The sequence below is a fragment of the Lucilia sericata genome, unplaced genomic scaffold (assembly GCF_015586225.1).
Source record: "Lucilia sericata isolate MDLA Ls3-8-SP2 unplaced genomic scaffold, ASM1558622v1 Contig000286F_arrow, whole genome shotgun sequence".
Taxonomy (NCBI): Eukaryota; Metazoa; Arthropoda; class Insecta; order Diptera; family Calliphoridae; genus Lucilia; species Lucilia sericata.
In genome coordinates, this window is record NW_023994311.1 from 362803 (window position 1) to 375778 (window position 12976).

At 29.9% G+C, this 12976-nt stretch overlaps 1 protein-coding gene across 1 annotated transcript; it reads right to left on the reverse strand.

The window, feature by feature from the left end:
• Positions 1-1000: 1000 nt before the first annotated feature.
• Positions 1001-5224, reverse strand: LOC119603268 (ribonucleoprotein RB97D). The gene is made up of 6 exons (XM_037955249.1): positions 4992-5224; positions 4681-4910; positions 4363-4610; positions 3323-4033; positions 2607-2797; positions 1001-1851 (listed from the first exon to the last, which is right to left on the reverse strand). Exons 1-5 carry the CDS (start codon positions 5055-5057, stop codon positions 2646-2648), a joined length of 1407 nt encoding a protein of 468 aa, XP_037811177.1. The 5' UTR covers positions 5058-5224; the 3' UTR covers positions 1001-1851; positions 2607-2645.
• Positions 5225-12976: the final 7752 nt, after the last annotated feature.

The window sequence follows — 12976 nt, forward strand, 5'->3', positions numbered from 1 at the left end:
AATTGTTTTAAAATGAATTTTATATATATTTTTAGTTATTGTTTTAAAAACTATTTTAGTTGTTTAATTAAATTTTACAAAGTCTTGGATAAATGAAACTCAAAATATTTATAAAATAATAACGAAAGTATGTATTTTGTAAATTCAGTATATTTTGATAGGTATTCTATTTACCTATAATCAGTTGTAATTATTGAAGTTTATTTTAATTATTTTGAGCTGTTAGTATAATTTATATACTATTTTATTTTTTTAATAGTATGTAACAAATGCAACAAACTTTTTTAAATTAAATATTAATGTTCGATCCATGTCGACCTTTGTCATGGTAAAAGAAAGATATAAAATAGGCAAGATAGTTCAAAATATTTGTTGTATACATATTAATGTTACAAAATTAGCTATTAAACAAATTATATTGCATAAAATCAAATATTTTTATATATTTTTTTTTAGTTCTTACAAAAAAAAATTTAATTTTAAAATGTCATATTGATATTAGTATAGCGACTTTGTAAAAAATAATTTAATGTTTACTTTCATTATAAAATCGTAAAATATTATTAAAGTACAACAACAAATTTTGCTGTTGTCTTTTTGTTTTTATTCTGTATATTTTGTTTTGCATAAACTTAAATGTTTAATTAACACAAACTATTTTTATTTGTTATATGTATATTTTTGCAACTAATTGTCAGTAGTGGATGAAAAAGACTTATTAAACGAAAAAAACTTAATTTTTTTATTACAATAATATCCCAATAAAAACTTATGATTTTCTTCTCAGGAAAAGCAAATTTTATATATCATTTCCTATGTCCAAGCATTTTTTTACGTCTATAAAATGTTACCATTTTTATTTAATAGATTTCCTTCAAAGAGAATCGTAGATTTATTTGATTTGAAATGTAAATCATTAAAATGTTATATTCTTTCAATCAGCAATGAAAGTTTTTTCTTTAGGGGATTGGAGGTATGCTTCAACATACAATTTCATATATCACCAATTTGTTTTCTTCTTTTAATCGCGAATTTTTGTTTTCACCTTTAATAAAACTTATTAAAATCGCTCGTGAGTGAATGTAATAAGGAATTGTACTTAAAAATTGATATGATTTATGCAATAAATGTACTCTTTTAGTAGCATTATAGGCTTGGTGGATGTCAATTACATTATAAGTAATTGTAATTTCTCAATACAATTAAAATTACTTGTAATAATTAAAATGATTGTAAGAGAAAATAATAATATTATCTCAAAATATTTGGAAAGTTATTGTATTGTAAAAAAAAACAAGTGAGTGACCCTACCAAACTTCTGAAAATAAGTGGAAAGTTTATTTTCAGTTTTTAAACAAACGATTGCATATAATATACTACAGGCATCTCTCTTAAATTTCTATATTAACAGTTATTCCTCTCAAGAAAAATTTATTTTTAGTTGTTTAGAAAACTTTGAAAAAAATTCCACTTTTTATAAACATTATAAATGATCAATCAAAAGTTCCTAAAGGGATATTATTATATTCTATTATAAATGTTAGATTTTTAATTAAATTCATAATTATAATTTTATAAATAAACTAAAGCTGCTTATTTGTTTGTTTTATTTGAAAGTTTTTAAAATAATTTCTTTTTACTCTAATTTAGTTTTTAGACACTGTTTAAATAAACTTTAATGCAATACCTTTTCTTTCTTGGGGGTGTACTTAATTTGTATTTGTTGTCTATTTTAATTTTTTATATAGTAATAACTTGTATTTAATATATTTATTATATATTTTATTTCTTTTGCTTTTATTTAAACTTAATATATAAATTCTAATATTTTTGAGCATGTAGCACACATACCTAAATTAAAAAGAGAATGTAATAAAATATGTATAAATTATTTACATTTTATATATGAAAATTTATGAAAAAGTTATTAATTAAGAAATATATATTTATAAGAAAAATAAATAGCCTCAATAAGAGTTGATCTTATATGGTCAACGAAACTATTACTTCAAGTATATTTTAAAATTATTTTAAGTTGTATCATAAAACCTAAAATTTTTTTTTACTTAATTGTAAAAGTTATTAAAATGTATTAAATACATAGTAAATAAATTGCGTTCTTATTGGAAACTATACGAACTTAGTTTTGTTATATTATTTAAAATATTTTATAGAAATTATAAAAGTATTTTACATACGAACGTAATAAGACCTAGAACTTGAATCAAATTTTCTTTATTAAAATATCTATATGTATAAATTAAACTTAACATGCATTCGTCTTGAATAAATATTTGTAACTGGACTTTGCTAATTATTTTTGAACAGGAAATGTATTGAATAATGAAGGTATATATTGAGGAAAAACATCTATACTATTTTAAGTTCCAGCTTTAGAACATAATGATACAAATTCTTTGCCAAATTATAGAAATTGTTTGTACTAAACTACAACAAGGAGTTTGTTTAATAACGAAAACGTCTTTTGAGGGTAAAAATCCAAATAATTTAATGTTTATGAGGAGTACTAGTACTCAACTAACATGGTAAATACTAAAACTAAGTTTTCGAAAAAAATATTTAAAAAAGAAAAGCATGTATCATACCTTTTACTTTGTAAATTATTGATTGCTATCCATTAGATTTTAGCGTCGATATTTGCCACTTGATGATGGTCCTCCACCATTACTCATGGGATTGGGAACTGGTCCAGGGCCGGTGTTGTTATTGACTGGCGGTTTAACATTTGGTGGTCCAGCATTATATCCACCATAACCAGGAGCAGGTGGTACATTATCTTAATAAGGAAAAAGTATATAAATTATTTAAATATTAACATTTTAAACTTGTTACGGCAAGGATTATTTAGATATTATAATATTTTTTTTGTATCATCTGTATGTTAAAATGTGTTTTTAAAAAGTAACCAATAAAACAAAACTACACTTTAACTTTTTAATATAAAAGAATAACGTTGTTATTCCGACTAAATCAGTTATGTGGAAAATGATAATTTTTTTATTTATTATTCAATATTTTTATACATATTTCCAAAAAATCCGTTGAAGATATCTTTATTTGTTTAGAAGTTAGCAAAGGTAAGTTGAACATCAAATTTTCTAAGTGTTTAAGTTCAATTTTAGTTTAGAAATGGTCAATTCGGGATTATTTTTAAAACACTGTTAGGAAATTGTAGATAGACACAAACAACAGTATCTCACGGAAACCTTATAAAAAACCACACAACTGTTTTGATCGGAGCAGCGTCAATATATTTTGGGTAAACAACTTAACTTGATTAATTCTGCCAAATTTTACTTACTATATGAATTATTTGGATTTGGCGGAGCACTGTAAGGATTCATGCGATTTGAATTCATGCCACTCTGATGTTTAGTGGGTCCGCCGTTATAACTCTGCTGATAGCCGGTACCAAAATTGGGAGGCGGTACTTGAGGGTGAACTGGTGGCTGTTGTGGATGATGTGGTGGGGGTGGTCCAACCACAGGTGGTACTACCGGCGGTTGTTGCCAGTTTGGTGGTGGTTGAGTACCGGGGGGAGGCATTTGATTTGGTGGTGGCATAGGTACGGGTGGACCTGGTGGTCCTGTTGGTGGTGGACAACCCCACTGATTGTTATTCCAGGCCGGTGGTGGAGGCTGGGGCACTCCAGGTGGTTGTGGTGGTGCATTCCAAGTATTGGGAGCTGGTGGATAATTCCAATTGGGTGGTGGTTGATGCTGTGGAGGTTGTGGATATCCACCATAATTTGGTGGAGGCATAGCTGGGGCTGGTGGTCCCCACTGATTGTAGTTTGGTGGTGGCCCTTCGTGATATGGAGGTGGATGTGGCGGCTGTTGTGGAGGCATATTATTTCTAAGATTGTCTTTCGGTGGCATTTTATTGCCTTGTTGTCCCATAGTATTATTGCCGCCGCTACTATGCTGTTGATTCTTTTTCATCTGTAATTCTTTGCTATAAATCGATTTCTTTACATCCACCACCACATATTTAATGGAATGAGTTTTTTTCACTAAAGGAAAAATAACAAATTATTATTATAGTATGTACATAATATTTTTGATATAAGAGTAATGTTTTACAAAAATCTGACCGTAATCACTACAATTTTCGATCAAACGTAGAAAAATATCGGAACTATTTCATGCAGTTGCAATTATTTCCGACAAAATAAATCCAAATAAAGCATATAGGTAAAATATGAATCAAACTATAATTCATGATTATTGTAGCTTGATAACCATATTTACATGGATGAATACCTATCCAATTGACTTAGAATATTAAAATAAAGCGGAGCAATATTTTTTTTAACAGACCAAACAAAAATTAAAAACTTACATATAGCTTTATCAACGGCATCATAATCATCGTATTCGATAAAAGCAAAGCCACGACGTTTGCCCGTAGTTTTATCAGTAAGAATTTTAACCGATACAACTTTTCCAAATTCTGAAAAGTACTCCTCCAGACAGGCTTCATCATGATTATCTTTCAGGCCACCCACAAATAATTTTTTAACCGAGGCACTTTTATTCTCCTGAGCCTCACGTTCTGGACGAGGTAAAGCACGTTTAGCTTCAACAGCTCTAAAAAGTAGAAACATTTTGCATGACAAAAATGTATTGTATACCCCGTCTTTTGACCTTTTACACTTACTTGCCATCAATAACATGTGGACGATTATCTTGAGCCTTATCCACCATATATGCTTTGGTGTATGTTATAAAACCGAAACCTCTCGATCTTTTGGTGTTTTGATCTTTCATTACAACTACATCAACCACTTTGCCCCACTGGCTATAGAAATTACGTAGACTATCTTCGTCGGTATAGGGAGCTAAACCACCAATGAATAGTTTTCTTAAATGTTCCAGTTCACATATATCCTGCCAGAAGATAAAATACAATAGGTAAAAGTTCTATTAATAGCCACACCTTTCGTCCTTTTCCAATTAATTTTAACTTACATCATCTTTATTGGGAATAATTTCCACACTGTCATCACTATTATTACCATCATTCTTTTCCGACATTTTGTTAGCAAATTATTTAAATTTTCAAATAATCAATATTTTTACACACAAATTCTGTGATTATAGAAATACAGGAAGATTTTTTTTAGCGATAATTCTGTATTGATTTTCTGAAAGAAAAAAATATATAATGGCGGCTAAAACAAAGATGCCATATTTTACTTCGTTTTGACAAAACACAAACAATAATGCAAACTTTCGCATTATGGCAATGCTGTAGCAGTTTGACAATTATACAAATTTGATACGGCAACTATAACTTAATCAGCTGGCAGAGACTTGCGCCAATAATTCGGCTTAAGCCTAGCCGCCGAACAAAATGTCAAAGCCGCCGCCGCCGAAAATTTTTCATCTTAATACGGTTTGAAAATTTTGCCATATTTTCTACAATTAACAGAACACTTTCGCTAAATTTATGGAATTTTACAATATAAAATTAATTTGTTTTCATTTAAGCAAGTTTTCTTTTATCTAATAATAAGCCGCTCATTGAAATTTGGCCGTGTAGAACTTTGCTCAACGTTCGATGTACATATATGCTTCGCCTCAGATATTTTCGTGTTTTACGCGCCTAATTCGAGTCGCTGCTTTTACTTCAAACCAGCTTCGTTGACGTCAACGGAGCTATACCATTTTACATTGCTGGTATGTCATACCGTAAAGGGCTAGGGTATCGAACATGTGTATTTTAAATGGGAAGTGCAGTTGATGTCAATTCTGCCGACTGCGAAAAGAAATTCTGCTAGAATTTTTCGCGCCAAACTGTTTTCTGCATTTTTTATTTGCAAAAAAAATCTGTTGTTGTGTGTGTGCAAAAATCTAAAATTACAGAAATGATATTCTTTAAATAAAAAATAATTTTTTACTAACAATTGATATTAATAAGATTGTATGCTATACTACTATACCGAGGGTCATTGTGCAAAGAAACAGCAAGTGTTGGATTTAATTTAGTTAAATTGTTAATAACTATGATGAAAATGTTTTTCCAGGCGGGGTTTGTTTTCGTTTAATACCCAAAAGTGTTTATTGAAATCTAGATTTGGCATATTTGTGAGATCTAGAAGATTAAAAAATGTAAGTAATGGTGTTAATTAATTATTTATTTGTCTGTAATGAACGTCTTTCTTTTCAAGAAAGAGGAGTCATCATGATGGTCTCCTGGAAGAATGCCCACAAGAGAGTGGCAATTGCATACCTCCCTAGTCACCTAGGCGGGTGGTGGTCGGTCGGCTAGTGGTGACATGGTATATTATCACCTAGAGTCAATGGACGGAAGCTGATTGCCGTATTCAGGGGAATCTCAGCAGAATCACTAACATACACCCATAATAGAGCGCGATGTCTGTCTGGTGTGCCTTTCAGTGAAGCTCTTGTTGTCTCCAAACACTATGGTGGCCGAATATTTACAAGAAACAATTGTTAAGCCGCCTTTTATACAAATTTATAGCTTTGTAGAGAAAGTCTTCACGGACCTAGAGGATATAACCTTGCTAGGTATGTAGATGTTGTTTGGGCAAAATATTGGTACTAACCATTGTGGGCTTTATGTCGACTTTAGATCCCTTATAGTTGTCACACTATACCAAATAAAGCATTCTTGCTGGAATTAAAGTTTAAAACATGTTTAATTCCAGTCAAACATTTAAATTTCAAGTGTTGAAATACACTTTCATTACACTTTAATTCAATAGCATTCTCCAGTAAAAAGGAAACTTGAATTCAAGTCGAACACTACAATGTTTTTACAGGGTATTTCAATGCACGAAATCTATATACATACGTATATAAAACTCTAACGTTACCGATTGACACACTGATTCATCATCGTAGAGCCTAAACGGTTTAAGCTCTTTGAGCTGAAATTTGGGCAAGATGTTAGTCTTCCACCAAATGTATCCAATAAGACGGGATTTTTGGAAATTCGATTTTTTTGGGGGTTAAAAAAGGGTAAAAACGTAAATTCGGTAACCTCAAATCTCCTAAACTAGAAAAGTTACAAAAACAGTTAAAGCTTATCGTCGTTCATTTAAAAAAAATTTTACCTATTTTTGGTACTTTTTTATGAAACATTATTTTTAGTTTATTAACTTAAACATATGAGTACATAATAACGGGCTCCCAATATGATGCAATTTTTTGGAACAGAATTTTTATTTCGTTAATGGGGAGGAAAAAAGTACCAAAAGGGGTAAAAACGGGAAATTTGATTTTATTCAAGAAACACTAAATAAGCTAATGGGGTGTTATTTGGAACACCGGTACCAAGTGATATTTTTTGGTACTTTTTCATTCTCCAACTGGTACTTTTTGAGTTTTCTATGATATTGAAATCGAAACATGAAATTAATAATTAAGGGACTTTTCGGAACTTTTTGGTTCTACAAAGGTACTTTTTGAGTTTTCTATAAAATTTAACTTAGAAACATGAAATTAAGCAAGTAGAGTCCGGAGTAAATGAGAATCTATAAAATGGGACTTATTGGTACTTTATCGTACTTCGACTGGTACTTTTTTGACTTAGAACTTAGAAATATGTAATTAAACACTTGAGAATCTATAAATATGGACTTTTTGGTACTTTTTCGTTCTTCAAAAGGAACTTTTGGAATTTTCTATAATAAGAAACATGAAAGCGTGTAGAGCCCCGATTAAGTGAGAACCTGGTTCTTCAAAAGGTACATTTTAAGTTTTTGTATAATAATGAACCTAGAAACGTGAAATTAAGCATGTAGATCCCGGAGTAAGTGAGGTCCTATAAAAGGGGACTTTTTGGTACTTTTTCGTTCTTCAAAAGGTACTTTTTGAGTTTTCTGTTAAATTGAACATAGAAACATGAAATTTCGTTCTTTGACTGGTACTTTTTGAGCTTGCTACAAAATTTGAACCTCGAAACATGAAATTAAGCACTTAGAGCCTGGAGTAAACGAGAATCTATAAAAGGGGAACTTTATCGTACTTCGACTGGTACTTTTTGAGTTTTACATAAAATTAAATATAGAAACATAAAAATAAATATGTAGAGCCCGGAGTAATCTATAAAATGGGACTTTTTAGTACTTTTTCGTTCTTAGACTGGTACTTTTTGAATTTTTTATAATATTGAACCTAGAAACATGAAATTAAGAATGTACAGCCCGGATTAAGTGATAACATATAAAAGGGGACTTTTTGGTACTTTTTCGTTCTTCGACTGGTACTTTTTGAATTTTTTATAATATTGAACCTATAGACATGAAATTAAACCTGTAGGGCATGGAGTAAGTTAGAACATATAAAACGGGACTTTTTGGTACTTTTTCGTTCTTCAACTGGTACTATTTGAATTTTCTATTATAATGAGCCTAAAAACATAAAACTAAGCAATCAGGGACTTGAGTGAATGAAAATTTAAACTGGCGTATTTCTGGTAATTTTTCGTTCTTTAACTCGTACTTTTTGAAATTTCTAAAATATTGATTATATAAACATAAAATTAAACACGCAGTATCCTAATTGAACGAAAATTTATTTCGCTTACGTCCATTTTGAAAAAGGGCTCGATATAAATCGAAATCTCTATAGGCCACAATTGACCCTGCCCCCTTCAATAATTGATTTTAACGTTTTCTACGTACTTTGTTGGAACGAAAATATGTAATGTAAATATGTATATGAAATCTTCTTCAGAAAATGACTTAAACGCACATAAGTGGCTTTCAAATGTCGATGTCGAAGAAAAAAACATTTTTAGGAACCGAAACCTACATTTATGAAAAATAAAATTTTGAGGATCGGTCCGCCAATATAACCCTCTTACAGAAAATCAGTTTATAGCTAATACATCATTCCATAAGTTATCATTATGATAGATTTATGGTTGAATTAAAAAAAATACTTGAAATTATAGAGAACTTTGTCCATAATTGACCCAATTCCACATTTAAGTCTCTAATCCGAAAATCACGGTGACGTTCTTATTAATCTAATGATCAAAGTCCATATATATGTATATGACCACTTCCGAAATTTGCTTTTTTACGACAAATGATTTGCCGAATATAACACTTACTCCTTACTTATTTTAATCATAAAGAAATTACCGCTAAAATAGGAATAGTTTGCCTTTAGAGTTGCGAGTTTTCATACACTCTAATAATGTTTTCAAAGTGAAACTTTTGGAATATTTTTCAATCTCTTTGTGATCCCTTTAAATGATGTTCTGGAAGAACTTTAACATCCATGTAAACATTTTGGGTAAGAAATTGAGGGACTACCAATGAGGAGAGCGGAACCTCCCATATGAATTAAATACAAAAATTCGTTTATCTGGGAAACTAATAGAACTAAATTCTTCAAATTTTGCACGAAGAACTTTAATATTCATCTGAACATTTTGGAGAAAAAAGGGCGGACTTTCATCTGGGAGGCTTGGAGCTCCCATATGAATTAAATAGAAAAGTTCGTATATCTGAGAAACTATTAGAGCTAGAATCTTCAAATTTTACTGAAGAACATTTAGAGAAATTGCAATAATTTGCGTGGAATCTCCCATATGTAACAAATTGTATATCTGGAAAACCATTGTAGTTAGAATCATCAAAATCGTTAACTGGATTTCTTATTTATATTGCTTTTAGGGTAGCACAGCACACTGGGTATAGCTAGTAAATAAACAAATAAAATATCTTTGTTTTTACGTTTTATATGGAGGATAGAGTTAAATATCGGCAGATCCTCGTAAAACTTGGAGAAAGGATTTGTTTTTAATTTTTAAGAATTTTTTATTCATCCCTGCATAATTTCTCACACAACTTTTGAGCTTGATCTGTTTTGTTGTTAGTTGTTATAAACAATATATTTGCTTCCAAAATCCCACTTTCTGATCTCTCGGATTCCGTTTTTATTTAAAATCGTTGAAAACTAAACGTAGTTGAAAACTTAGCCGGCTTACAGTCGATTTTAAACCGCCGCCGACATATTTAGTGTCAGTCGCCGCCGCCGTTAATATTTGTCGGCGCAGGGCTCTGTCAGCTGGTAGTGTTTTTGTTATCTGTGGTGTTTTTGTTATTATTATTACGCGGAAAAGTGGTTCTCGGCTATAGGAAATTGTAATTAATGTTTAAATAATAATAAGTGGTTTGTTATATTTAAAGAAAAGCTTTATTAAAAATATAGAAGGGGTAAGCATTATTTTGTTGTAATTAGTTTTGTTTGTGCTGCTTTACTTTTGTAATATTTCTCGTTTTTTGTTTACATAAAAAATACAGACTTTCATATATACAGTACATTAGGTAGGCTTCTTAAAATGCACCTAAATAGCAATATTAAAAAATTGTTTAGAATCAATCCTAAAGGTCCACCAAGAGGATTGGTTTACATATGAAATGCATTTTATAGCCAATTAATATACGTAGTTATTATAATAAAGGTCTCGAGTTATTTGAAACTGTAAAACATAAATATACATATACACTAGGGTGGGTCGAAAAAAAAAGTTGAATCAGTCACCCCCTACGATTAAAGATATGTTAATAACATTTCCAAAAATATAAAAAATATTTTTTGCCACGCCTAGAAATACCGCCCTTTTTGTTTTTTATATATTAAGCCGCCATTTTAAGTCCGATCGTAACATATAATATATCAATATTTATGGCTTGACTGTAGCTATATTTCACACTTAGACAATTTTTTAATTCGACATCATATTCTATGCGCGACTTCTGATATCTCGGATCCTTCCCCAAAATCTAAAAATGTGGCTATACTGGAATAAAGTATATTTAATTATATGAACTATTAGCTTTTAAAATGCTCAGTTTTATGCATAAACAGCTATTTTACAGGTATTTAAAAATACCTGTATAGTTCTAACTACAAACAATTAATTTGCTAGGGATATGGTCGAAAACTATTTTTTCAAATTAATTTACAATACACAAATTTCATTCTGTCCTTATCTTAACACAAGATTGATAATTTTATTCAACATTTAATTTTATTAATTAATAACAAAATCACGTAGGTACATAGGTATTAACTAAACATTTTATTTTATAAAAATCTGTGCAAAATTAAAGAAATATTTCATGTTTTTACCATACAATTACTTGCATGTTTCTTTTTTTTAACAATTTTCAAAAATGTTTATACTAATTTTTATAAAATGTAATAAATTTATTTAATGATAGATTAACTTTTCTTAAATAGTTATATATTTTTAAAGAAGTTGTTGAAATAAAAACTATTAAAAATATAATCGGGAATGGCCGACCATATGATACCAGTTATGAATATATCTAAAATGTGATTTATTATTTAATAAAGCATTTATACTGAAATCTGATGTAAAACTGATTTTCTGAAAGAGACTATATATGGGAGCTAGGATCAATTATAGACCTATCCTCTCAAAATATGGTGGAGGGATTTATGTTCATATAGGATTTAGATATGCAGAATTTCATCATAATGGAAGTGTTTAAGAGGGAAATAACGACAAGCCGCAATTAAGAGCTCCAATTTAATCCATTTTCAAACAACTTCGTCCTTTGGTAAAATGAAATATTTGAGCCTATTTTCATCAAATTATTTGGAAAATTGCGACATATAGTTTTACAAGGTTTACATGGACGGACAGTCGGACGGACATAGCTAAACCACTATATTGCTGCAGGATATACATACATAGTTAACTTTCTGCTATTTTGAAAGGAAGTAGGATCTGAAATGGTTTGTAACTGAAAAAATGAAAAGGATTTCTGTTTTATATAGTTGATTTAAAAAATGTTCGACTGTTTTTCCTGGCAAATTAATTGTTTGTTGTGAGAACGGTTGATAAATACTTGAACATTTTCAAATATCTATAAAATAGGTGTTTATGCATAAAAGTGAGCATTTTAAAAGCTAATAGTTCTTATAATTCAATGTACTTTATTCCAGTATAGCCACAATTTTAGATTTTGGGGAAGGATCCGAGATATCAGAAGTCGCGCATAGAATATCACGTCGAATTAAAAAATTTTCTAAGGGTGAAATATAGCTACAGTCAAGCTATAAATATAGTGATATCACATCTTACGATCGGACTTAAAATGGCGGCGTAATATATAAAAAACAAAAAGGGCGGTATTTCTAGGCGTGGCAAAAAAATATTTTTTTTTTATTTTTGGAAATGTTATTAACATACCTTTAATCCAAGGGGGTGACTGACACAACTTTTTTTTTGTCCATAGAGACCGACCCACTCTAATATACACATAAGTTAATAAAAAGGTGCTATATTAAATACTTCACCCGAAGTGCTTCGCTGCAATCATCGTAATTAATGAAATAAACATAACCCATGCTGTCTTCATATAAACAGTAGTTAGTTAGCTTGAAAGAATTGTATATAAGTACATCAAAATTGAACAAATACACCTAGGCCTATATGGGGCCTGTTGTGAGCTCCTTAGCCAGTGCCTCAAGTGGGAATCAAACCCACCACCTCCGTTCTACCAGACTAGAACACTAACCCCTAACCTACCGCAGGAAACTATATACCTACATGTATATAAACAGTAAAGATATTGAAAAATATTAGTCTATCTGTAATATACATCTGTAATATACAATATACATATAATATACCTATAATAAAAAGTATCAAGAAATAGGACTTTATTATTTGTTGATGATTCTTACTCGACCAGTCACATTTGTTCGTTATAAGCGAAGTTCGTAATAAGACGTGTGAAGTTTTTGTAGTTCCAAAAAAAAAGTGGCATTTAACGAAATTAAAAGAATATGTTTTAGAAATTTATTTAATAATTTTTACAAAAAAAACACCATTATTTCTTAACGATTTTAAGTTTTTTTCCAACAAAGCTAAATACTTTCTTATGATTTCACCACAGAATTTTGAAGTTCGTTAAAATAAAGGAAAATTGTATGAA

Excerpts from the sequence above, each read along its gene's own strand:
- LOC119603268 (XM_037955249.1), bottom strand. The coding sequence starts at position 5,057 with ATGTCGGAAAAGAATGATGGTAATAATAGTGATGACAGTGTGGAAATT. Across the intron at positions 4,911-4,991 it reads TTATTCCCAATAAAGATGAT|GATATATGTGAACTGGAACA; the intron begins GTAAGTTAAAAT and ends ATCTTCTGGCAG. Across the intron at positions 2,798-3,322 it reads AAATCCAAATAATTCATATA|ATAATGTACCACCTGCTCCT; the intron begins GTAAGTAAAATT and ends TTCCTTATTAAG.